Source organism: Neophocaena asiaeorientalis, unplaced genomic scaffold (assembly GCF_003031525.2).
Source record: "Neophocaena asiaeorientalis asiaeorientalis breed wild unplaced genomic scaffold, Neophocaena_asiaeorientalis_V1.1 scaffold39, whole genome shotgun sequence".
NCBI lineage: Eukaryota > Metazoa > Chordata > Mammalia > Artiodactyla > Phocoenidae > Neophocaena > Neophocaena asiaeorientalis.
Window position 1 is genome coordinate 7,082,838 of NW_020175670.1, and position 27,875 is coordinate 7,110,712.

The 27,875-nt window shown below is 40.7% G+C and overlaps 1 protein-coding gene across 5 annotated transcripts in view; it reads right to left on the bottom strand.

Annotated features, from left to right (window-relative positions):
• The window catches only part of FAM114A1 (family with sequence similarity 114 member A1), a 64,952-nt gene that overhangs the window by 20,681 nt on the left and 16,396 nt on the right, over positions 1 to 27,875 (bottom strand). For 4 of the 5 annotated variants that reach the window (XM_024731646.1, XM_024731643.1, XM_024731645.1 and 1 more), the window contains exons 3-7: positions 25,511 to 25,598; positions 12,640 to 12,753; positions 12,415 to 12,521; positions 9,268 to 9,402; positions 4,359 to 4,511 (exon numbers count right to left, since the gene is read on the bottom strand). In XM_024731646.1, coding sequence (XP_024587414.1) covers positions 4,359 to 4,511; positions 9,268 to 9,402; positions 12,415 to 12,521; positions 12,640 to 12,753; positions 25,511 to 25,598 — 597 coding nt within the window. The remainder of the gene's footprint in view (positions 1 to 4,358; positions 4,512 to 9,267; positions 9,403 to 12,414; positions 12,522 to 12,639; positions 12,754 to 25,510; positions 25,599 to 27,875) is intronic. The other variant, XM_024731644.1, reaches the window with a different exon arrangement.

Here is a 27,875-nt window from a genome sequence, read left to right on the forward strand (position 1 = left end):
CAAACACTTGCTCTGGAGGGAGAGCCAGCAGAGAAGCTGCCATACTCTTTGGATTGTGTTTTCATATTGATTATGGCAGTAGACTTGCAGTCCAGACAAGTGAGAGAGTTAGAGGGCATCACCGAGGCCTGACACCATTTCCCTAAAAGTTGCCAATGCACATCATCAGGACGTAATGCAACTGACACCAAGGCTCTGAGAGGAAGTTCAGGGGGAAGTCTTCAACACAAAACCCATTAGGCGCCGAGTTCAGCAGGTGGAAGTAATGCTCCCTGCATGCTGGCCGCCCCTACTCCCTTCTGCCCTGACCTCTTCAGAGTCTTCATTTCAGTTCATACACTCATGTTTAGGGCTCACGGTCCTAGATACGCCCACATCATATCTTTATGCTTCAGATATATTTTCTAAACAGCACTTTTCTCAGAGTAAAGAAAAATGGGTAATTGAATAAATGTTAAAGTACAACGCTTAGTGAAAAAGTATACACACATGTGGGGCCTCTTGGTTTCTCTGTGTCTTCTGAGGGTAGCTATCCTCCAGGAGTGAATGCATTGGGGTTTTAAGATTTGGGCATCTCCCAGGAAGGGTTCTTTTTAGTGAAGTACTCTTTGGTCAGCATCTTTCTATTACAGCATCTCTTTTGCTTCCTCTAGTTCATTCCATTATGCTAGCACGATGTGCATTAAATCTTTACTTCAGTCCGATAATAAATAATAAATAATCATGCACTCCTCAATATTCATGGAATGCTGACTATATGCTTGGCACTGTGCTTAAGTGTTGTCAGGGACACAAGGGTAAACAGTCTGCCTTGTAAATCTTTTCCCTGAAAGGGGGTGTGGGGTGTCATTTTGAGGATTCTTGTTTACTGTTTTGGTTAAGTATTGAGTATAATGACAATAAAAATATCAGTTTTTCCTTAAGATTTATAGTACAGCACGTTGCCATGCCTGTTGACATCCTAGAATCAATCTAGTAGGTAGTAATGATTCCTTATAATTCTGTACACCCTGTCTAAGTTTCAGCCAATGGAATGTTAGCAGACGAGATGTGTACCATTTCTGGGTTAAAGTTTTTAACAAATGGGAACGTCCCCTCTATATTCTCTCTCCTTATGCTGGTGGGATGAAGAAGACAACAAGGCCCTAGAGGAGAGTGAAATCCAATACATTAGACTTGGTCGTAGGGGAGTCCACAGGGCCAAAGGGATGTGCCCACCAAGAACCCACACTCCCACTTCTCGATAACTCTCCAGGTGACTGATGTTTCCCCTTCATGATCTGTATGGACCTCTTCCCCAGGCTGTATTCCCTATGGCGGGACCATCCACTGGAGCGTGCACTCCTAGGCCCAAGGGATGGACAAAGGCGGCCGTTTGCAGGGGATGTGGATGGTGTTTGAACTGGGGCATCCTCACTCGTGCCAATGAGGGTCCTTGAAGCAACAGACAGCTGGAGATAAAGGGAAGAGAGCAGGCAGGAGGGTGATATGAAAATTTGAGGAGTCTGAGAATTCTAAATGGGAACCTGGCCTTCCAGGCCATTATGAAAGTACATTTGTCAAGGAAGGATGACAGAATATATTTTCTTTAACAGTTTGTTTCCAAAAGCTCTTTACCTTTTAAATATTTGGTATGTACAGTGTTGTCAGATAAAATATAGGATGTCTGACTGAATTTGAATTCCAGATAAACAATGAATGTTTTCTTGGTATAAGTGTGTATCTCAGATATTGCATAGGACATATTTATACTAAGAAAGTATTCATTGTTTATCTAAAGTTAAAATTTTATTAGTCATCCTGTATTTTTATTTGCTAAATCTGACAACCCCAGTAGGGTCTCCATTTGTATTCTTGCCAGGAGCCTGTGAATATTAGGATGGGACTAGTGGAGCCATAAGATGGACAGAGCCTGGCTTCTGGATCCCTAAATGCTGGAAAGCTGCCTGCTGACCAGACACTCATATCTTGGGCTGTCACAGGAGTGAGGAGAACTCTTACTGGTTTTGACCCATATATTTTTAGGACTATTTATTATAACACCCAGTAACTATTATTACTAAGCCAAGAAAAAGTTCTGCATTTCTCACTATGAAAACTACGAAAATCTCCAGGCTGGGGAAAGAAAGCAGAGCTTGTGGGAGCAGTATGCCAACAGAGGGAAATGCCCCCCTCCAGGGACCAAACTGCCTTCCTGGCAACATCAGTCCTTTGGGGCTCTTTTCTAGAGGCCTGGGGCTGTTTTACAGCTAGACCTGCATTGGAACCAGCCAGAGTGGAATGTCTCTCTACCACCGTGATAGATTCAAGGGGCCATGCTCCCCTGTAATGTTTTCAACAATAATAACATGTATATATAAGAATGCAGATAAAAATAAAATGTCATCAACATTATATATGTGTATACACGTGTATGTAAAAATGGCAGCTAACGTTTATTGACTACTTATTATGTATTAGGCATGCTGCAACTAGCTTCACATGGATTATCTCATTTAATTCTTTTAATAATTTTACGAAGTTGATTATCATTCCCATTTCATCGATAAGGAGATTGAGGTAAGACGGTTCCAAAACCATACAGCTACTGAGTGGCATTTGATCACATAATGTCTGACCCCAAACCCTGCTTTTGTAGGGAAAAGTTTGTTTTTTAGTGGAAAACTATATTTTTCCAGATCACACTTTACCAGATTATTGGATCCTGATTCCATGGGAGTAATTTTATAACTCCGTAAAATGTAGATAGCTGATAGCAGTGCAAACCAATAACGAATTTTGCCCAGTGGAAGGACAACCTCTCCTTCTATGGAAAAACCAGGTTTGTGTCCATTTGTACATTCATTTCAAAATTGCTTTATTTCATATGAATTTGTGCTTCTTTGGCTTTTCCTTCGAACCGGTTATAACATCGTCTGGTTCTTTCATTTAATTAATGAGGTAAGTAAATTCTTTGATTTGTGTTCACTTGGTATCTGCATGAGTCATGATTTTGCTTTAAAAAAATGATCTGTTAAAAGTTTAACCACAAGACTGTCAGTGATGGCTAATGGATAACGAAAAAGGAAATAAACACAGAGTAACTTGTATTATGTAATCTTATATGTGTGTGTGTGTGTGTGTCCATCCTGTTTGGTTCTTGGTTACCTGTTATATGGCTGAGGTCATCTTTCCCTGACTAGGTGGGCTTCAAGAATGTCTCAACCCCCCAAAGTCCAAATGTAAGAGGACAAGGCCAACAGAGAGTCAAAAATCACTGTTTGCTTCTAAGGCTTACTTTCAAGTTCAGCCTCCTGTCTGAGAACCTGCCTCTCCCCCAAGTAAATGTCACTGGGATGGCCCATGGCCCCTCCCAGGAAGTCCAGAGGGTACTGCCCTGTGGCCTTCACTGCAAAAACACCCCAGACTACAGTAAGTCTGACTCACAAAAAGAGCAGTATATACAATTAAATGAGTTAATAGTTTTAAAGTGCTTAGATTAGTGATTATATAAATGACATATAAGTGTTTGTTAAATAAAAACACACACATTTGGGGACGGACACACACACACACACACACACACACACACACACACACATCCTTTTAAAAAAAAAGAAATCACCAACAACCCTGCTGACTTCCACTATTCATGTTTGTTTTCTTGGGATCAGACAGAGTGAATGTGCAGGGCTGTTAGGTAATTTCCCAGAGCTCTGTTCAGGAGCACCACTAAATAGAGCTTTAACGCCCAGTAAGATAATCCTGTCCTTTGTGGCCCAGGCATTCTAACAAATGGGTGAATAAATAACTATATCACCCATGAAACTAAATATATTAGAACCCTGCAGTCTGGGAGAAATACCAGCTGCTTTGTCTCCACTGGGTAGGAATGAAGACATGGCCTGGCAGGGCACCTCTGATCTGGGTACTACATCATCAAATGGAGGCACAGGCCAGGTGCTGACAGCCAGGGTTTGCAAGGCCTTTTGGGCCGTGAGTTGGGGGTGGTGATGACTCCTATCATGCTGGCTCTCCTGGGGCTGGTGAGGGGGAACAGCTAGGCACAGGATAGAGAGAAAATAATATGGAGCCTGAGAGGGGTCATCAGGCTGGACAGTATCTGTGACCTCAGCACAGTAATGAGGCTCTAGAAAGGAGGCTTTCTTTCGTGTTTAAGAAGACGTATTCACTCCAGGTGCTTCTAATGTAGTAGACAGTCCTCAGACCCCAAATGTGGGAGATGAGTACAGGGACCCTGTTTGTGTGTGTGCGTGTATGTGTGTGTGTTTTTAATAATTTTTTTTTTAACATTTTAAAAAAAAAAGAAGAAGACGTATTCATGAGCGTGCTACTTTAAATGACCAGGACAGACATACCTTGCTTTCGCTTTCATTGGACAGAATTTCCAGGGCTTCCAGGTGTGACAAACCCTGATACTCATCAAACAGCATCCCGTAGTGTGCGGTCCTCTCGGCCGTGAGCTGCTGTGCCAGCCTCTGCTTCTCCTTCTCCTTGGCTTCCCGCAACATCTGCACAAATACACAGTGTTTGTACACTAAGTATACGCTTAAAAGCCACATTTCCTGCGGAAGATGTTGGGGGAGATGAGCACTGACTTGGTACTTGTGAAGAGTAGGTTTTAGTCACTGTGGAATTTCTAAAAAAATGACTTTTTGCATTGATCTTACTCACAAGTTTTTACATAATATTCCACTTTGAACTTTTCATGTTCATAGGTACACAGCAAAACAAAGCAAAAATTCTACACCCAGGAAGGGGATTGAAAAGAAGCAAAACAAAAGCTGAACAGTGGTTTCTACTGAAGTGTTTTCCGTGTGTGTGATTAATCTTATTTTTAAAATGTCCAGATTTTCTATAATGAGCAAATTTTATTTACACTGGGAAAGTTGAATCTATTGTGACAGGATTCATTGCAACTTGTGCCCCTAGGCAGACTTCAAAGCAAAAATAAGCTGCTCTGATTTTATTTGAGTTATTTAAAAATTTTGTGTGTGTGGTTATTAAACATCTTTGATGAAAATGATTAATAAAATATAAACTCATAGTGTATTCCTCACCAGATACTTAATATTAATATAAATAAGAATGTTAGCTTATCAGTTCTTTGATAAGATTGGTTTCTAGAAATACTGTGAACCGAGTTCCTCTCCAGGTTGATCATTTTTCTCCAGTTATTTTTCTGCTGATTAAATAATAAGACAGTAAAATAAACGCAAGTCCACCAGTTACTCTTAATTTCCTACCTTTGTTTTCTTCGATTCTAAGCATCTTCTATTTGATTCCTCATCAAGGTGACTGTGGCATTTAGTTTATAGGGTTCTTTAATATCTGTGAAGAGCACCATAAATGCACTGGCCACCACAAGGTCACAAGCGGAAGATCATGAAAGAATAGATTTTGGTTTTTATTATGTGTCAATAAACAATCAGCTTCATTCTCCTTTTTGGTTCTTGAGGTTGTTAACCCCAAACCCACCAGGCTGCAGACAGAATTCTCCCTCCTGCCTGTCTTTAAGACTAAATAAGTATAAGATCTGAAAGTTTTCAAAACAGCCCCATCAAATCATCCCTGGGAACTGTTAACATTTACAATAAAACCCAGCTACTCCCACAGATCTCACTGGCTTGGTGGTGGTGAAATAAAGTAACAAAGTGACACTGAAATTGCTTTCTTTCCTACACCAACTTCCATCTCTAAATTCTGATTCAGGTTAGAGGGAAAAAGGGATGCAATAAAAGGTAAAGGGAAATTGTCACTTTGGAATGATGTGGATTCACCCAAGAAATGGAGGGTGAAATTAAAGTGGCCTAAAGAAGAATTAACTGGCTTTCGGGGTGCTGCTGCTACATTCCCTCTGGAGAAGAAAAGGAGATTGGTTTAAATAGCAGTGAGTGATTCTGGCATGGAAGACTTTGGGACAGAAGGGCAGCTTTGGAAACTTATACCAGTGGGATCTGAGAATCACCCTGTCCCCACGTTATTCAAAGAGTAAGAAAGAATGCATGAGAAACTTAGGGAGGGCATGCATTAACATTTCTGATGTCTAGAGTTATTTAGTGTGGAATAGGAAAAACATAACAGATGTCCCTCTCTCAGTTGATGGCAGCTTCATCCTTGTAGCTGCTTAGGCAAAAACCCTGGAATCATCCGTGCCTCTTCCTTTTATGTCATACTCCATACTCAGTCCACCAGGAACTCTGGATCGACCTTCAAACTACACCCAGAACCAGCCTTCATCACCACCTTCATGGCTTCACACTGCTCTGAGCCACCATTATCCTTTGTTTAGATACCTGCAAACGCCTCCTGAGGAGGCTGTGAGAGGGGAGCATAAATGACCAAGAGCCCCGAGGGTGCGCTTTGAAACCCACTCTTCATTTTCACTGAGGTCATGCCTCTTACCACCTCCCCCTGCCAATCACTGGTGCAGCAGGGATGTTAGGGCAGACCTTCTCCTGAGAGACGGAAACTCCTCTGTCAGTGGACTTTGGCTGAAGGACTCTCCCATGGCTTTGCCAAACCTTCCTTAGACTGCACAGCAATCTAGGATGATTGCACCCAGTCTCCTTTCCTGTTCCCCTCCACTGGGATCAGACTTGCATTGTGGTCTTATGGCTCTCCCCCAACTCCCACAATTTTCTCTCACATTGTCATTTCTACTAATAAAATCCTTGCACGTTTAAACTTACCTTGGCATCTGCTTCTGGGAGGATGTAGGCTGATACACACTCTAACTGGTCTCCCTGCCCTTCACCCTCCCCGCAACCTAGTCTGTTTTCAACACCATAACTAGAGTGATACTTTTAAAATCAGATCTTGTCACTCCAAAACGTTGCAATGGTCTCCCCTTTTCACTAATAGTGAAGTCAAAGGTTCTTACAAACACCCTCCACAATCTTCCATCACCTGCTCCCCATGACCACACTGGCCTCATCTTCAGCAACTCTCATCCTGGCTCACTCCTCTCCCACCACACAGCATCCTTACTCTTCCTTGTTCATACCAGACACTCCTGCCTCAGGGCCTTTGCACAAGCTGCTCTTTCTGCTTGAAATGCGCCTCACCCAGATTCTGCAGTCAAGCCCTTCATCTCCTTCAAGTATTTGCTCAAACGTCATTCATCTATCTTCATGAAGTTCTCCCTCACAATCTGACTTAATACTTAACCTGCCCCTCACTCCCATATTTCTGATTACCCTCTTTCTGCTCTACTTTTTCTATTTTTTTGACAGCACTCATCATCTTCTAAAATATGAGATACTGGTTATTGTTTGTTTGTCCCTCCTCACTAGAACAGATCTCCATAATGCAGGGATATTTACTCATTTTGACCACTGATGTATCTCAAGTGCTTAGAACAGTGCCTAGCACATAGTGGACATTCAAAATGCATTGTGGAGTGAATGACCGAATGAAAAATTACTGCTCGGAAGGAAGCTGAAGTGGGTAATGGCCCCCCACATATTTTTCTCCCCTTTCTATGAGGCTGGAAGTAAAGGATTTTAAGATGGTAGAGCCACAAGACGTGGGCTGCCCGCGAACGCTAACACTATAGGAATGAAAGATAAAACTTCTTCATTTTAAGCCACATTGATACTTGGGTTATTATTTTTGGTTTGGTTTTGTATTTGTACAACATCTAGTGTTAATGTCCTGATTAATACAAAATCTATTTTCTTCTTTAAGGATCTGGAGGGTGATGGTCTAGCTGATCCTGCCAAGTCCCTACCTGGGCTGTAATATCACAGTGGTTATATGTGGGTTATTCTGGAAGAGCCAAGAAGAAATCACCTAAAAATCAAACTTTTCAGGAGCTGCCACTCACCTGTTGCCAGTGATAGCTCCTTCGTGGCTTCCCAGCACTGAGCCATGGGAAGATGTGTTTGTCCTGCCTGTGAAATTTGTAAGATCCTGCATCTGCTGCTCCTGATTTTGATAAGACATAGAGAGACCTGGTGTATCAGACTCTTAAGGGGGAAGGGGAAAAGGGGCATGATTGACACTATAGGGTCTGAGCTGGTCATGTGTCAACTGAAAGAGCAAGTTCTGTATTAGGGTTTTGTATTTGGAAAATAAGATAAACATTATTTTTAATTTTACTGACTACTGTAAGTAAGCAAAACATAGATTAAATTCTTCATACCATATTTCTCAAGGAGGAACACTTTAGAGCTGGAAGTATGAGAGGAGAAGTCTAACCTTGCACATAGTAAGAGAAATATAAATTAAAATTCCAATGAGATACCATTTCTACCTATCATCTTGATACATAAAAAAGACAATGACAACAACTAACATTCTTGGGTGCTAACTATGAGTCGGGTTCTATTCTAACTCATTTCATCCTCACAACAAAGCTATCCGTAGGTATTGATGTTCCCAGTGTACAGATGAGTAATCTGAGGCACAGAAGGGTTAAGTTGTCTGCTCAAGGTCATGTAGCTAGAACGCGGTAGAGCTGGAATATAATCGTAATATAGACTGAATGTTTGTGTTTCCCCAAAATTCTTATGTTGACACATAATCCCCAGTGTGATGATATTTAGAGGTGGGGTCTTTGGGAGGTGATTAGGTCATGAGGGTGGAACCCTTACGAACAGGATTCATGTCCCTATAAAAGAGACCCAGAGAGCTCCTTTGCCTTCTTCTACGATGCGAAGAAACTGTGTGAAAACGTCTGTCTATGAATCAGAAAGCAGGCCCTTACCAGACACTGAATCTGCTGCTATTCTGATCTTGAACTTCCCAGACTCCAGAACTTTGAGAAATAACTGTTTGTTGTTTATAAGCCCCCCAGTCTGCAGTATTCTGTTATAGCAGCCCGAATGGACTAAGACAAATGGCATCGATGGAATCATCCTCAAGAAATTATTAAGTATAATTTATACTTAATAAAGCAAGGTACAAAGGAGCATGGTTAGTATGCTAACATTTGGTTGAAAATGTTTGTATGTATATACGTGCACATGTATATATATGTATATGTTTAGCTACATCTATCTATATAGTCATATCTATATCCATATCTATATCTATATCTAAGTCTGTCTGTATAATGTCTCTGATAGAATCCGTAAGAAGTCGTTAACAATGGTTGTCTCCCATGATGTGTGGCTGGGGAAAGGGGTGTATTAGAAACTCAATTTTCACTCCCTGATATTTTGTGTCATTTGAATTTGACATGTGCTTTAAAACATTCATTAAAAAAGGTAAATAAAAATGTATTCACTTTATTGACCAAAAGAACAAATCACATAATCCCACCTGAGATAAGGAAACGGTTCTCTCCATGAGTGTCTTGGTCCGCTTAAAACCTGGGTCACTTTCTGCAAGGACATTCATAGTTTTCTTGCCAATGAATTCCAGAGCATCAAGACCACCTGTTAAGACGCTTTTACCCTGCCAATGAGATAATTGCACGAGATTAGGTTTTCATGTTTTGCTGTTCTGAGGCAGTCAGCACCTCCTAGACTGCACTATATTCAAATATGAAAAGCAATATAAAGTCACAGTTTTTTCTCATCAGGAGATTTATCATCCATTTAATCCTATTTTCTTTTCCGTGGAAGAGCATATGTCATATAACTTTGTAGGACATGCAGTGTTATTAAATAAGGATGCTTAAGAAAACCAAAGCACATTAGGGATTAATTTTATTGGCTGTGTGTATGAATAGATATGTTCCTAAGACAAAAAATTAATAGGTGACCCAATTGCTGTTTTTGTTTGAAAACATTTTAACCCAAGTAACAGAATCATTTGGAGCAGTCTATAAAAATGTCAAATACTCTTGCCAGTTTAGGGAATTCTTTAATATAGGGCCCTAGAGTGTAGGACCCTCAGGCTGTTTCAGTGGCTCGTGCATACTTTCAGAAAGTAGCAATAACCGCCTATAATTAGTATTTTCATGAAATAAGACAGGTTGATTCCATGTGTTTCTGGCTTTAGAAATTGTTCTATTATGTAGTTAACCACTGCAAATTCCTTTGCCAGTCACTGTTTCTCTTTCTAAAAAAAAGAGTAAAACAATCAAGATTTACTCATATAAACTGTACATACAAACAGAACTGCTTACATTTCTTTGCAACATCTTCTTTGCCTATACCCCAACTATACAACTACAATTACAATATGCATATATCTGTGTTTTTTCTCACCTTACATGAGTTTGCATAGGTTATATTTTATTATTACATTATTCTTTTTTTTTTTTTTTTTTTTTTTTTTTGCGGTACACGGGCCTCTCACTGTTGTGGCCTCTCCCGTTGCGGAGCACAGGCTCCGGACGCGCAGCCTCAGCGGCCATGGCTCACGGGCCCAGCCGCTCCGCGGCATGTGGGATCCTCCCGGACCGGGGCACGAACCCGTGTCCCCTGCATCAGCAGGCGGACTCTCAACCACTGCGCCACCAGGGAAGCCCTACATTATTCTTTATATGCATTATCCATTTTCATAATTATCATTTCAACAGCAATATTTGATTTCACTGATTAATACGCTTTATTAGTCATCACCATGTTGGACATTTAGACTGTTTTCCGATTTGGGAGCCAATCAATAATCACACTACAAAACAGATTTTATTTTTTTTTTGGCGGTACGTGGGCCTCTCACTGTTGTGGCCTCTCCCGTTGCGGAACACAAGCTCCGGACGCGCAGGCTCAGCGGCCATGGCTCACGGGCCCAGCCGCTCCGCAGCATGTGGGATCTTCCCGGACCGGGACACGAACCCGCGTCCCCCGCATCGGCAGGCGGACTCTCAACCACTGCGCCACCAGGGAAGCCCCAAAATAGATTTTTAAATGCACCTATTTTGGGAGGACTAGGGGATATCAGCAATTCACACTTTTGCATAATTTGATTTACTTTCTCCTAACATCCTGTGAGGGATTACTTCAGTAGAGAATAAGATGGGAGAAGGAAGGATGAAGGGACTTTGAGTAAGGGCAGACTTGGTGGGGGGGGGGGGGGTCTGGGGCTTGGGAAAAGGGAGAACCGGAAGGTTGGAGAGCACACAGAAAGGAATGTGAGGATGCTGAGAACAAACTCAGAGGGCCCTGCCTCGTAGCTCAGGGAGACCATGGATTTACTTCCTCTTTTTTTTTTTCTTTTCTTTTTCTTTTTTTTTTTTTGGCCGTGCCTTTGTAGCATGAGGCATGTGGGATCTTAGTTCCCTGACCAGGGATCAAACTCTCTTCCCTTGCGTTGGGAGCGTGCAGTCTTAGCCACTAGACCACCAGGGAAGTCCCCATGAATTCACTTCTTATGCCAGAGGTAATGAAAGTGCTCTGTCCCATCCCCAGCCCTACAACCCTCCCCGCACACCTGCCGTGGGCACACTGGACTTGTACTGCTATCCGACTCCTAAAACATACTTGCTGATCCCCCTTCTCCCTGCTTAGTCTAGAGGACCTCAAGTATCAAGGAAAGGAACAGTCATTTCCTATTTCTGGCATACCCTGACCTGAAGTCTGGCTAAGACACCCCCATATGTGTGTCCACAGCCCCCTCTTCTTCCCATACAGCATTGCATTTGACAACTGTTAAGTTGCCTCCACCTTCCAGGATGTTATGCCCTCTTTCAGCTTATGCCCAGCATCTAGCATAGCTCTTGGGATATAATGAAAGCTAATTACCTTTTTTTTAAAAAATGAATGAATGAATAAATTGGATGTGAGCCATATTTCTTAAAAAACTAGTTATTTGGTTTCACATAGCAGAAAGTAAACCTTTTCCTTCTGATCCTGAAGACCAGCTAACTGCCTTATCTCAGTTGGGGTGCATCCCCCTTTTTTCATTATTCATTAGTGTTTTGTTGTCAATAACAAGCTTCTTAAGCTTCTTTAAAAGGAAGGGGCCTGGGAAGGAGGGATGTGTATTAGGGCTATTCAAGGAAAGAGGAGAGTGAGAATTGGGAGGTAGGGATGGAGGAAGAATGTTGGTCTTAGTTATCTGGAAACACTTTAGTAACATGTTGGGGAATGTTCCTGATTCTTTACTGGTATATATATATATATATATATATATATACCTGAATCACTTTATAATTTTTCAAATTGAAGGTTAAGAAACAGAGCATCTCAGAAAAACAGCTCTAAGAAAGAGTCCTCTCTCACCGCAAGCAGAGGCTGTCCTTGCAGCCATTGGAAAGGACACTGTTATATCAGACTGAAAAATGTTCCTTCTAAGCAGCTCCCTTCTTTTAAACATAAAATATATTTCATTTTGTTCTTATCATTTTGGTTCCAAGGTCACGCCTACTCCGTGGGAGAAAGCATAACAAAATCATAATCCAAAGTTATGAGCAAGACCATCTTTTCTCTGATGTATCTAGGTCACTGGTAAATAGAAATATCAAAAAAAGGCACTGGCAGACCTCAGGGAAAACAGAGGAAGCAGCTAAGGACTCACTGTGTTCTGAACCGCATTGGTGATGGCTGACAGCATGCCCCGAGACCCCGATGAAGGAGAAGTGGGTGGGCTTTCTGCAGGCCTCTGATCTGCGGCTGCAACTGCTACTAAAGAGAAAAACACCCTTTCAGAGTTCGTTTTGCTGATATGAACTTGGAACTCTATTTGTGCACGTGGTGTAATCAACCCAAGTCCAAGAAATCCCCAAATAAATGCACCACTCACTTTGAGGGATTTCATTTGCAGTATCAGGTTGGGCCCCTTCGGAAGAGGCAGAATTCACACTATGAATCCGGAGGGTGGCCCCTGCTTTTTCCTTGACCGCTGTCAACCCATGACCTGTCAGGAAATAAAATATGGCTCATAGATACAATAGAAGCCCACGGTCTGCAGGTTCCATAGCTCATCTCCCAGAGCTCTTCTTGTAAGCTGTAGGTGTATATCCCGACTGTGAGAGAACGTGGTGATTAACAGCACAGACTTTGCAAGCTCTCAGATGTGGGTTCCAGTTCGAGCTCAGTTTCACCATCACCCAGATGGGTGACTTCTGAGAAGTTACCACCTCTCTGTGACTCAATTTCTCCACTGTGTTGTTGCGAGGAGCAAATAAGCATGTACAGGGCTCCCAGATGCTTTATTAGTCCCTCTTACTTCTCACACTATCTAACTAGCAACCTGGGGTTTCCAACCCAAGATATTATGTGAATGGTATCCCTGTCTTAACCTCTTTCCTCTTTTCTAAGCTTCTCAAGGCAGGTATGTGTCATTCATTTTTTGATTCCTTGTAGGCCTATCCTATTGTAGGTACTCAATTACTACTTGTTGAATAGAAATCAGCTGAGCCTTAACAAAGTGTCAGTCATTCCTTTAGTACGGTCTGTATGTGTGAGAGCAGGGTCTGGAGATGACATGTCAGGATCCAAAGGTAAGCCAGTGGGAAAACCAGAAAGGGCACTCAACAGCTCTGATAGTTATCTTAAGCAGTAACAGTCCAAACACAAGATGTAAGAATAGTCAGCCAGGATGAGGGGCACTGATTTTACTCTATCTGAGCCGGGACAATCCCTATAATTCCCTGGAGCCCAGCACAGTGTGCATTCAATATCAATAACTGTTTAGTGAATACAGAGCTGACCTTCTCATCCACTACCCCCGCCCCGCCACTGACACATACACACAAACAAACTTTAGCTTGACAGAGAAATAGCTTTGTCTACATTTTGGAGCCATTTTTTTCTCCTTAGAAAACTAATAGTCTAGTGATGTCTTAAGTGGCTGTTTGAATTCTTGGAGAAGCAGCCTGGGCTGCCATCTTCACAGCACTCCCCTCCCCCTTAGTGCTGGGGAGAAAAATGAAAGATTCCCTCAGGACCCTAGGCAACCTCAGGTTGTTAAAACCCAAGGCAGCAGCAATATTAATAGCTGGGGGCAAAAGGCCCAAGTCACAGCAGGATTTGAGAGCCAAAGAGAACCACCTAGTTGTAGAGGGCACCACTCAAATGGCTGACCGTCCATCTCCTGAATAAGAGAAAGACATGGATGAACCCCAAACCCAAAGAGTCATATTTCATCAATCGTAAGCTTGCTTATCAGAGGGGTCTTAACTTAATCACCGCACCGAAATTTGCCAAACTGATAGAGGACTAATTATATCCAGTGGAAATCACCTGTTATTATACACTATCTAGAAAACACTGAAACTTAGGAAACAATATTTACAATGTTTACAACATTAATTACATACAGAAACATATGACTATATTCATGTGTAGATCATTAGACACAGTCCAAATTCATTATTGAGTTACTTTTTGTTTGTTTGTTTTGTTTTGTTTTTTTGCGGTACGCGGGCCCCTCACTGTTGTGGCCTCTCCCGTTGCAGAGCACAGGCTCTGGATGCGCAGGCTCAGCAGCCATGGCTCACGGGCCTAGCCGCTCCATGGCACGTGGGATCTTCCTGGACTGGGGCACGAACCCGTGTCCCCTGCATCGGCAGGCAGACTCTCAACCACTGCACCACCAGGGAAGCCTTATTGAGTTACTTTTTAAAAAGATGCACTATAACTGCTAAAAGTAAGACTTGATTCTCTCTAGCTTCCAATTAATTCAAAGCGTTTCAATTGAAACTCACTGGAGTTTCAGTAACACATGTAAATTATGGGATATAATTATCTAACTTTATTATATACTGAGCTCATATTCCTCGACATCCTTTAAAAGCACAAATATTTTCAAAAAGAAAATAATGTACATCCAAATCTCCATCCATGATTCTCATTTAGATTTCTGAGAGCTAAAATCAAGGGATAAATGAGTTTCAGAAGGCTGGTAGGCATCTGCTATATCTTCTTTGTGTAAACTGTACAAGAGAGATGATTCCATATCCTTCCCTGAGACCGTTCAGGGTTTAATGAACTTCACTGTCATTACCTCCTCTTTCACCTTCTCCATCCCTTTGCAGGTTAGAGCCATGTCTGAATCTTTTCCCGGGGAAGAACAGCTTCTCACCATCTCAGCTTCTCACAAACGACTATGGATATGTATGCATTACCTGCCTCTAGAAAAATTGCTTTGTTTCTGGAAGGAAATACCATTTTATGTGTATAATAAGTAGAATGTGTCTTTTTAACAGACATGACAATAGGCTGCTACTCCACCTACACACACACACACACACACACACACACACACACACATACACACACATATACACACACACACACACTATTGAGGTATAATGGATGTACAAGGATTTGCACATATTTAAGATTCCTCCAATTATATTCTCTAATTAACAGTTCTTTTTTCTGAGTTCTTTTGTTAGTGAAAGTACATCTTTAACTACATTCTACTAGAAATATAAAGCTATGGTTTTTCATAGCTAAGGTTTAGACTCTATGCCACACCCTACTTTGAAGAATAACTTCTAAAATTTTACTTAGTGTGACATCTAGTGCCCAGACAAGGAAGTAATAATATGGAGCCACTGCTACCTTTTGACTGAGAGCGATTCATTCTCAGAGATACTGATTTTGTTCTACCAATAACAGAGAAAAACAACCAATATGAATAGTACTACAGGGTGTAGTTCATGGATTCATTTCTTCACATGTCATCATGAACCCTAAGTATCCCCAAGAAATGAACCCATCCAAATTCTATCGTTCTAAAGACGGAATATCCTCTACTCTTTGACTTACTGCAGTAAAAAGGTGAGTACTGCAAAGAAAGTAATACATGCCGTGATACTGTATCATTTAAAAACAAATGTTAAATGATTGGCTGGTGTTTAATTTATCATCCATACTCTAGTGGAAAATACCCTAAACTTAGGAGTCAGGAGTCTTGTGGAGGAATTTTGGTTCCATCAGTTATTAGCCATGTGGTCTTGGTGACCTTTCTGAGTCTCTGCTGCTGTGTCTTCTCTGAAAGGAGGTTTATAACATCTACCTCCCAGGGTTTTATAAGGTCACTGAGAAGAAATATGTGAAACCCTTGGTACTGGTCAACATTATTGAGCACTTACTATGTCCCAGGCACTGGACTAAATATTTTCAGTGTAGTAAATTATCTTATTTAATTTTTTCATTATGAAGTAAGAGATACTATTATGCCCATTTCACGATTGAGAAAACTGAGACCTGGTGATATGAAATTACTTGCTGAAGGTCCCCAAACCAATAAGTGGCAGAGGCAGGATTTGAACTCCGTATTTCTGACTCTAAAACTCACTTGCTCAATCACTATGTTATGTTAAGAAAGTCTTACATGCCGTTTGTAGTTGATTAAATGTCATTTTAGTCCCATTTCCTTAACTCCTTGGAGATCAGATACTTAATCAGGAGCTTCCTCATCTTTAAAATATTGGTTTATGTTAAAATTAGCTTGAGTTACCTTACCTTGACCAAACAGCCAGGTGAAGGTCACCCCTGCAGTGAAACCTTCCTCTAACCCTGGCCCTCCCAGCTGTGCCTTGGGTTGGTACAGCTTAATGTTTTTAGGATCATCCCTGTGCTGTGCAGGCATGGATCCCAAGACACTGTGTGGTGCTGTCTTCTACCTCCAGTTTAATTTTTTCTCAAAATTTTTTTGCCAACCTCGCTTCTTGTTGAGAAGAACAAAACCCCATTGGAGGGAGGTCTCCCCTCTCTCTGGAGGATGAAAATAATCTGTTGTTGGTGGGAGGGTCTCTCTGACCAAGTGGTAACTTAGGGGAGCAACAGTAGTTCTACACAGCACCCTGGATGACTGGGTAGCCTTATGGGTAATTTCTGCTGGTCCCTTATGATAAAGGACCCCCCAGGAGGGCAGCAGCTAACTTGTTCAGAGGGTTCTCCCCTTTTAGGTTGCTTTAATCTTTAATATAACATTTCCTTCTTTTTCATTTCATTTCTCTCTTTTTCTTTTTAAAAGGTGGATATAGAGAAAAGAAACTTAAAAAAAATCCCATAATCTCATTTCTCTGATATATCTGGTTGATTTCTAAAAATAAACATTTATTAGGTTAATCTATATCAAGGTACTGTGAGAGTTCATTATAACATTTCTTCTGTAAGTCTGAATATTTTTCAAAATAAAACTTTTAATTAAAGTGATAAAAATGTAAAATTAAATAAATAAGTAAAAATAAACATTTATAATATTAGCAAAATCAGAGTATAGGAACATAGACAACAGAAGGTGGGCCAGCCTCTTTCTCCCTAAACAGCACCTATTGACCTAACAGTCAATACAGTCTATGAGCTTACAGGGGCCTATGGAATGATTTAAGACCTGAAAAGAAGTATTGGTTCTAAAAGACAAAAAAAGAAAATTTGCAAATTAGAAATTAAATAATATTTACTTAAATGTATTCAAAAATGTAATACTTGGTCAACTATTGTTCAAGTAAATTCAACTCTTCCACAGTTATATATAAATTATATATTTAATGAGGGATGTGGGTGCATTTTATTATATTTGTTGTGATATGAGAGGGACTTCCAAAAGGAGGGGGCTCTTAAAAGACTTAAAGGGGCCCTGCCTTCCTTCCAACCCCACCCCCTACCCCCCATTTCCTTCTAAGGATAACAAGTCTGATTTGTTTCTTGTTGATTCCTTTCAGGGAAAAGTTCTGAAAAGCACATCCCTACATATAAGTGTCTTGGACCCGGCTTCACCATATACAGTGGAGGTCTCAGCATGTGTAGATGGTGGTGGAGGCTGTGTGTGCTACCTGGGATCCCAATGCTCCTTCACCCCTGCTGACGGCTAGCTCTAAGCTAAACGCCTCCCTTTGAAATGCCCTTCACCAAAGGGAATTGGCTCCTTCAAGACTGTACTGTAATGACTGGTCAGTGGGGAAGTTGGTGATACAAAAGCCTGGTCCTGTGCCTTATGCCCTGGGACAGCTCTGAAGGGTCATCCCAACCCCCAAGCTCCCTATGGGATGGGCTGTGGCCTCTGACGCAACTGCATTGCAGCCCAGTTCTTGCAAGGCTTGCTCCTGAGGGTCCTTCCTAATAAAACTCCAGGACACTCATACCTGCCTCAGTTTCTCCCCGGGCATCCGACCTAGGACACTGATCTACCTCATTCTTTTTAATGGTTGCATAGAATCAGAATTCCACTGAATGGCTCTGTCATGTTTAACATTCTCTGTGGATGGATACTTGGGTTGTTTCCAGTTTCTCATATATGCCTGGTGAACTCCCTCAGCTCTTTCAGGTCTCTGCTCAAATACCATTTCATTAAGATCTACCCCACACCACCCTTTTTAAAAGCTTAACCTGTACTCCTGACACTACCTTATATTTTTCATAGACTTAACACTTTATAACCCTCTCTATAATCTTCCTACTCATTATGTGTATTGTTTAATTTTTTAAAATTTTAATTTTTTTGGAGTATAGTTGATTTACAATGTTGTGTTAGTTTCAGGTGTACAGCAAAGTGATTCAGTTCTAAATATGCACATAATCATTCTTTTTTAGATTCTTTTCTCCTATAGGTTATCCCAGGACACTGAATAGAGTTCCCTGTGCTATACAGTAGGTCCTTGTTGGTTATCTATCTTATATATAGTAGCGTGTGTACGTTCATCCCAAGCTCCTGCTTTATCCCTCCCCGCAACATTTCCCCTTTGGTAACCATAAGTTGTTTTTGATATCTGTAAGTCTGTTTCTGTTTTGCAAACAAGTTCATTTGTTTCGGCCTTTTTAAAAATTAGATTCCACATATGAGTGCTATCATAAGATATTTGTCTTTGTCTGACTTACTTCACTTAGTATGATAATCTCTAGGTCCATCCATGTTGCTGCAAATGACATTATTCCATTCTCTTTCATGGCTGAGTAATATTCCATTATATAAATATATACCACATCTTCTTTATCCATTCCTCTGTCAATAGACATTTAGGTTCCTTCCATGTCTTGGCTATTGTAAATAGTGCTGCAATGAACACTGGGGTGCATGTATCCTTTCGAATTATGGTTTTTTTCTGGGTATATGCCCAGGAGTGGGATTGCTGGATGTGTATTGTTTATCGTCCGCATCCTTCCACGAGTCTGTAAACTCTACTACAAGGTCTTCATCTTGTTTACTCACTGCTTTACCTCAGATGCCTAGAATAGGGCCTGGTAAGATATGTATTTGCTGAGTGAATTCCATATCGAACATCTTTGGACATACACATTAATGAAATTTTGCAAAGAATCAACAGTGGAACTGCTAGACAGGGGACACATGCATTTAAAATTTTATAGATAGTGTTAATTGCTCTTCTGAAGGTTGTGCCAATTTCTACTCTTCTTTGGGTGAATTTTTGAGAAATAGAACAATTTAAAAATATTGGCTGTAAAACCGATAGCTAGTGGGAAGCAGCTGCATAGCACAGGGAGATCAGCTCCGTGCTTTGTGACCACCTAGGGGGGTGGGATAGGGAGGGTGGGAGGGAGGGAGACACAAGAAGGAGGAGATATGGGGATATATGTATATGTATAGCTGATTCACTTTGTTATACAGCAGAAACTAACACACCATTGTAAAGCAATTATACTCCAATAAAGAGGTTAAAATAAATAAATAAATAAAAATAAAAATATTGGCTGCATTTCAGACTCTACTATCAATGAATTCAAGATATTATAGTTGTGAGCAGTAGTTATCTAGAAAAACACATAGATGGTGTTGCTGTGCTCAACTAAAGCCAACTTCAGGGCAGCAGAACCTGCAGCCAATCAACCTTCCTTTTGGAAAAGTCTCCTCTCTCCGTAATGATGGTTGATGCCCACTCTGTAATCAGATACTCACTTCTCTTTAGGTTCAAAATTGACAAGAAGAGTTTCTGAACTCATAGTGTTTGCCTTGCCATCACATAGGAATTCATTAACTTATTCATAGATTGTAAAGGATTGTGAACAAACTCCAAGCATTAATCCTATTATCTTTTGTATCAATGATCCTTGAGAATTTTCACATCATCAGCAGTGCCACCTTCAAAAATAAACCCATGTGATATTGATACTGAAATACCTAGTTAAGAGTTCTTACTGTAGTATCATTCTGACAAGTTTGCCGTTCTCTGTGATAAAAAGACATTGTCATTATTTCTGACAGTGCTGGTAGAAGACTTTCATTAAAATGTGCTGAAGGAAAAAATTGTGTAACTCAGGAGAGAATGGGGAAGGAGAACAATGGTAACTCTGAAAAGGTAAATATGCAGATCAGATCTCCCTCCCCCTCCTCAGGTACTCTTATACAAGGTGTTGAGACTAGAATTTTAAATAAACTAGAATTTTAAATAAACATATAGGTCATTTGAAGTATCTGGAAATAAGTTGATCTATTCTACTATAGAATTTTTACCTTGGTATATTTGTATATATCTCAGCATTGTTGACTTTCATTTTGATTACTGGTCCATCACTTAACTTAGCAATATATTCTATGATTAAGTCAGGTCTCTAAGGTGCTTGTGGGAAATCACATCTGGTTCTCACAACAGTACTTTGAAATTATCATCAAAATTGCTTTTTCTTTTTTTTTACATTTTCCTTTCCCACTCAAGTTTCTTCCTGGATCTTAAATAACAACCGTTTTCATTGTATCTTATGAACTTGTCCAAAGGCATGAATGGCAGCTGATCACGTCTTCTTAGAATGTGATAATAGCATGGCTGTCAACGAAACTAATGCAGGAGATATGGCCTCTCCAAAAACAATTGTTGGCTGAGAAATGTTGGATTTTATATAAGCATTGGAAAGGTTGCTTTTTCTCATTTTCCCTTAACCTTGGGGCTCAAAGTAGTGAGGCAAAAGATAAAATATAAAAATACAGTGTAGCAAAAAGTCAATCAATTTTCTATATTTTTCTACTTAGCACAGTGGTTACAAACATCTTTCTCCTGCTATATACAGCCACAAACTATGGAATCATCATATTCTGGAAGTTGGAGGGAATCTTAGAATTTCTCAAGTTCTTCCACCCATACTCTCCCAAGTAAGGAGCTGAATCTGGAGAGGTTCAGTGCATAGTGTAGCTAGGTAGTGACAATTCTTTGTGATCACAAGCTAGTAGCAGTTGGGACCGGGTCTCAGGTCTTATGACTTCTGATACAGTGTTCTTTCCAGGACAGAATCATCTTCTAAATCTTTCCATTCTCCAGTTACTCTCCTGCCAACTCTAAACAGTTCTAATGATTGTGACTGCAGTTTTTTAACAACTGTAAGAAGTATTGGTTTCTGTTTCTAGTGCTCAGTTGACAGCTCTGAGTTTTGTTATAGATGCTGTCTTGCATAGAATTCCATCTGCAACTGGAATTACCCCGGGGGTAACATGAGGTTTCTGAGTAGGAATTAATTGCAATAGAATATATGGTTATTTTCTTTCTTTACTTTCCACAGGCAACTTATAAACCTTCAAGAGCTTGTCTGCTGCTGTGAGTGCTCTGTTTTCCAATAAGTTTTTTCACCCTGTGATAATAAACTGTTAATGCTGCAAAGCCCTGGATGGATATTATTTGCCTGTACATAATGGAAGGTCTGCCTTGCTTGCCTCTCTCAATCCAAAGATAGTAGCTCAAGATAGACCACAACCCAGGACGGTGCCCATAACTTTTTCAAGCTTCTGTAAACAGGTGGTTGAACCCTATTCTAACCGTCTATTTCAGGCTGTGAGCCTGGCTGTGACACTTCACCATTTGGGGGACACTTGTGATCCCTGTTATGTTTTGGGAGTCAAATTCCCAATCACCACCACTGCCTGTTTCCAGCCTTGGAACCTAAGCCTCCCCTTATGCTTCAAGTTTTAGTTCTCTATCAGGTCCACCAAAATACTTATCTCGTTTTCAAGTATATACTGCTATTAGTTTAGCTACTATTACTTTGTAAAGTTAAAGCCCATCCTGACCAAAAATCTCCAAAATGTACCTGGAGAACAACTTAGGGATGGCATTCAGCTATCTTGTTATTGCATTTATTGGGGTTGTGATGACCAGCGGTGATGAACATATTTAGTCTCTACATCTCTAAAGATAGCTCCAATTTTTCCAAAGGGATTCTTAGAATGAGTATCAATATTTCAAACTTTCTTTGCTCTCCCTCATGTGCCCTTTGGTCATTGTGGGTGCAAATAAGAGAAAAATGCCAAGATTAAAATGCTTTTCAAACTTCCAACATATATCAGGGAGATAGTGCTTTGGGAAGGATCCCTGGTGTTCTCCTTACTTACTGCAAGTAATAATAAATCCTTCCTTCTCCTGAAAAAAAAATTCCAACATGTAGCCAGAGCCCTTAAAAAATACTAAGTTTCTGGCATTGGTGGTATAACTGATGAGGTTTTCAAACGGAAAAGGGAGGTCTGTTAGGGAGAATTGAAAGATCACCCCAAGATTCTCAACCCTGGCATATATACAACATTTTTTTTTTTTGTGGTATGCGGGCCTCTCACTGTTGTGGCCTCTCCTGTTGCGGAGCACAGGCTCCAGACGCGCAGGCTCAGCGGCCATGGCTCACGAGCCCAGCCGCTCCGCGGCATATGGGATCCTCCCAGACCAGGGCACGAACCTGTGTCCCCTGCATCGGCAGGCGGACTCTCAACCACTGCGCCACCAGGGAAGCCCAATCCCCCCACTTTGAGTGTGGACAGGATTGTGAATATGATGGGATTCATTCCCATGATTAGGTTACATTATACAGTAAAGGTGAAGGGACTTTTCAGAAGTAATTAAGGTCATTAATCAGTTGAATTTGAGTTAATCAAAAGAGAGATCCTGGATGAGCCTGAACTAATCAGGTGGGCTTTAAAAGGGACTTGGGCCCTTCCTAAAGGGAGAGATTTGAAACATGGGAGAAATTATCCTGCTGGCTTTGAAAAAGGACCAGAGGGCAGCCTCTAGGAGTTGAGTGACCCTGGCCAATAACCAGCAAGAAAACAGGGGTGTCAGCCCTACAACCGCAAGGAACTAATTCTGCCAACAACTTGAATAACCTTGAAACTGACCCTGAATGTCAGATGACAATGCAGCTAGCTGACACCTTGATTTCAGCCTGGCAAGTCACTAAGCAGAGAACCCATGGCAGGTCCCAGCCCATACTGGTAGGCACTCATCTTTTAATTTGACCTCAAGTCAGTGTCTTAATCTTTAGCCTGTGCTTGGGTTTGGGGTTACTCTTGAGGTTTCCCTAAGGCACCTCGAATAAATGTTGTGTCTTGTTAATGTTGCAACCACTTAAAACTTGTGGTGCTTCTCACCTGGCTCTGTGCAGTAACTGATCCAGAAGAACCTGGGGAGATAACTGCCTGTGGACCAGCAGGATCATTGTGCCATCACTACTGCCATTTCCCTTTTATGGTTGGTGGAGACAGGGTTCCTCTGAGATGAGCTGACAGTCACACATTGCCCCATCAAATATCAGAATGAAGTTCAAGTAGACCCTCTTGTATTCACTTCTATTGCTGTGTAACAAATTACCACATATGTGGAGGCTTAAAACAACATACAGTGATTATCTCACAGTTTCTATGGATCAGGAATTCATGGAGTCACAGCCTGATTTTTAAGCAGTAAAGCCAGCATCATCTACTGGTTATACCTGAATCAGGTAACAAAACCTAGAGGTCTTGGAGCACAGTCCGCCGGATGAAGGCTGCACTAGGCTGTATATGTGCAAAGGTCAGATTACAACAGGACACTGAAAAAGATAATGGACAGTAAATTCAACAGGCAAGCCGCCAGTTGATGGATGGAAAACTTTATAAAGGTCCAGCAAAGCCCAAGGTCAAATGGTGAGGTGTAGTCGCTGACTGATAAGAAACAATAGCAAAGAGTCAGACCTACGAGGAGCAAAGCAGTCATAGGTGAGTGCACCTGTAAGTGTACCAAAAACACCTGCACATGACACCCACAGGGCAGCTGATAGCTGTCTTTACCGTGGAAGGAGCTTATATTTAAATTTTTAACGAGAAAGTAAATCCTTTGTCTATAATAGAACCTTCTGAAGCACCAAGTTCATTATAAGCCAGGGCAGTTCTGGACACCACTATAACTGGAAGCACCCAAAACACTGTACTGTGTTATGACATAAACCATGAGGAGAGCCGTATAATTTGGTGACCATATAATTTACTGTTCCATGACTTATCACAACGTCAAAAACTTTTAGACTGCACATTTTTAATTTTGGTTCAGAAAGCTGGCAATCCTGAGTGTTGCCAGTGGCAAGATCCATTTGAGAGCCACTAAAAGCTCAAACATTTTCCCTAGGAAGTAGGATGCCTTCAGGTTCCTGTCCTCACTCTTATGAAAAGACTCTGTCCTGTTCAAAAAACAAAACAGGCTCTTCTACTTTAATCTGATTAATTTTTCCATCTGCATGTGTAATATTCATGGCATACCTGGCCTTTCAATTAGCAATAGAAAAAAATTTGCTTTCCAGGCTCTCATGCAGAGGGCAACATTTACTTGACCACCATCTACTTCTTGCCAGAGCTCTCCTGATACTTGACAGACATGGAATTAGGAGAATGCAATCTGTCCATTCTTCCAGGGAGTCTAAGTTCTATCAGATTAGGTATCTGGCCCTTCAACTGTTTGGAACCATGGTCCATTAGAGTGGGGTCAAAGACCTCAGCCCTGCTGGTTTTAGGAGTAACAGTGAATTGGACCAATTCATGGCCCATCACAAGATCCTCATGCCACAGAGATACCTTGAGAACACCTGAGTTAGATGATCTGCAAGCTGTGTTACCTGTGACTTCCCCTGTCCTGCTCTTCACTCTCTACCCTCAAGATGAAATGCTACGGCTACATTATCATAGACACATTTATGTTGTACCTTCAGTTTTCATGAAGAGTGGATATAAGAAATGGTCACATGAAGAATATTTTGACAAACCTTCACTGATGAAGACATTGTCCATTATATCTTCTCTTTGTATACGAGCCAATACGGGACATTTCTTCAAATGTTTAATACAAGGAAAATAAATTTATCTAAATAAACTAAGTCTTGTTTTATCACTCAGTGAGATAGATAATCTACTGGTAGCCAAGAATCTCAGAGTTAATGTCAACGTTCAATTATATTATCCTTGATATATATCTCCTCCCTACCTGCATATTTCTTTTTGTATTTGTATTTTAATACCCTGTGATGAATGCCTTTTATTGAGATACCTCAAATCCTTTTAGGGAGTAGGCTATTTATATATTTTAAAATGTTCAAGCAGGATGATAAACACAAAGCATTAAGGATATATTATAAAAGCCGAAATCTTATATTCTAAGATGCAATACAATATAATGGTTAAAAGCCATACTGTGTGGTTCAAAGCCCAATTCAGCCACTCCTGACTTTGGATAATGTTTAACCTCTCTGTGATTCAGCTTCCTTACCTCCAAAATGGAGAAAATAAGAGTGCCTCCTCATAGGGTTTTTGAAGAATAAATATATTAATACACAGGAAGCAATTAGAACAGCAAACACTAAAAACAATTTGCTCTTATTATGTCATGAGCTAATGTTAAACTCTATCAGTACATGGTATGATCAAAATGTCATATCCTATTTGGCTCCTGAACTTTATCCATTCAAACGCAATGTGTAATGCTTACCTACTGTGGCAGATGCTGATGAGAGCAGAGATTTGCCCCAGGAGCCCCAGCCTGCCCAGCCCCCTCCACGTGGAGAGGAATCCACGGCCTGCAAAAAACCAGATTACCCACAAGGTCAGCAATTTCATTTATCCCTGAATGGAAAAACACCCATTCATTTGAAACAAAGAGAAGGTTAAAAAAAAATCACCAACAACCATATCTCATTGGCTTATAGTTTATAAGGGCCATAAAATATACCAGTCTACATTGCAATGTGTACTTTGGAACCAAATTGGTTTGTAGTGGTGTCAGCTTCTGAGGGCCTAGCTTGAAGTGAGAAGGGAATTTGATGTCAACTAAGACCCAAATCTCCCACTATCTGGAAGACAGGGATAGAGCTGTGGAGGGAAGGGGAAGATTTAATATTTTAGGGTACACAGTGATTTGTTAAAACTCCAAAACAACCTTGACTCATGCAGTTTATACAGAACTAAAATAATGTGCTCTTCAAGGGAGAGTTAACTTTCAAAAATCTGGAGTGGTAGGAGGGAGCTTTGGCATGGATGGTAGTAGGCAAAGTGTCTAGAAAAGCGTCAATAAGCTTGGAGATGGCAAATAGCAACAGGAAGCCTTTTGAGGTAGACAACTTTCAAGGTGTCCACTCCACTCACAACGACCCCTGTAACTATATCTCTCACTGTCCCTGGGCTCACTTGATTCAAATTCTTTTTCCTAGGTATTTTGATTGGGACTGAGAGATTCTGGTTCAGCTTGAATAGAAGATAAAAACTCAGACAATGTGGGGTGACCATATTCTACCCACCATGCAGACTAAGAATTAAGAGAAAGCATAGTGAGCAGAATCTTCTCTGAGATATGCTCAGAGAAGCTGTTTGGATTCCAGAGAGCTTCTCAGCCTCTGCTTCCTGTCCCTCTTCAAGGCCCTACTGCATTCCTACTTTTGGGTTTTATGAGATTCCAGCACACTGTTTCTCTCTCTTTTAATGTTTTGTTCACTGTCATGTCCACAGAGCATAGAATTCATGGCGTATAATGAGTGCTTAATAAATTTAGTTGTTAAATAAATGACTGAAATTCATCCATTTTCTTAGGTGTGCTTAGTTTCTGTTACTTGCAACCAATGCATCCTTACTCGGTGGAACCACAACTTTCCCTTAATATCCAGGAATGCATTATAGAAAATGAGGCAAGAACACATTAGGAGATGAAGAATAACAGCTCTTTCACTCCAAGAAAAGAAAGGAAGAAGTTAAGAAGGAAATGAAAAATTCCTACAGAGTTTGTAGATTCTATAACTTTTGACTCAAGGCTGGTCCATCATCATCCCCAACTTCCTTAGGCATGCAGTCTTCCACTCTTATCTTCCACTCTTGCAGATAAGGGTGGCCATGTGAAACAGTTTTGACAAATGAGATATAAATGGGAAAGACTTTGCTTTCATGATAAATTACACGGTTTTGTCTGGTGCTGACTCTCCCCTCTCCTTTATTCCTGCCCTGAATGTGGACCTTTTGCTTGAAACTGAAGCAGCCATTTTTGCTGCCATGAGGGAAAGGCCAGGGAATCACAGAGTCACTGGTCCTGGTACTGCTAAGCTACTAAACAAATGTGAGTTGTTGCATATCTCCATTCTTTCTGTTAAGTGAGAAAAAATTAATTGCTATTTTGTAAGCTAATATATGTTGGGTTTTAGTTACTTGCACCCAAATGCATTCCTAAGTGATTCACCTGGTAAATATCAAACATCATCCATCAGCATAGACTACTGGTCAAGAGTAAAGGTTACGGAATTAAATTGCTTGGGTTTGACTCCAGGCTCTGCCACTTGGACATGTTAGTTACTCAAGTCTTTTAGCTATCACTAACTCATTACAAAAATGCAACCATAAGTATAAGAACCAATAACCTCACAGGGTTATTGTGAAAGTTAAAAGAAATAATTCGCATAAAGCTGTAAGCATAGTGCCTAGCACATAATAAATACTCCAGAAATGTTAACTAGTAATAATAATAATAAGTAACTACATTTTTAACACTAAGAAGCAAAAAGTTTTGAAAGTTGGCTGACATTATTTTTCTGTTTGGAAACAATGAGAAGCTTGTTAACATGAATGGAAATACTCAAGATTCATGACAGTCTGCTTTCATTTTTGGTGTCTACATTGATTTACTTCACTTCAGCAATGAAGCCAGTGGCAATTTTATACCATCATGAAGACATATGTAAGTTGGTGATTAATATAGTTCTTTCATGGGACCAATCTATACCTATGTGATTAGGGAGAGTTAATACACTTAGGGGTGACAGCTTCTGACTCAAATTTACAATACGTAATATGCCGTGACAGCTGGTAATTGACTA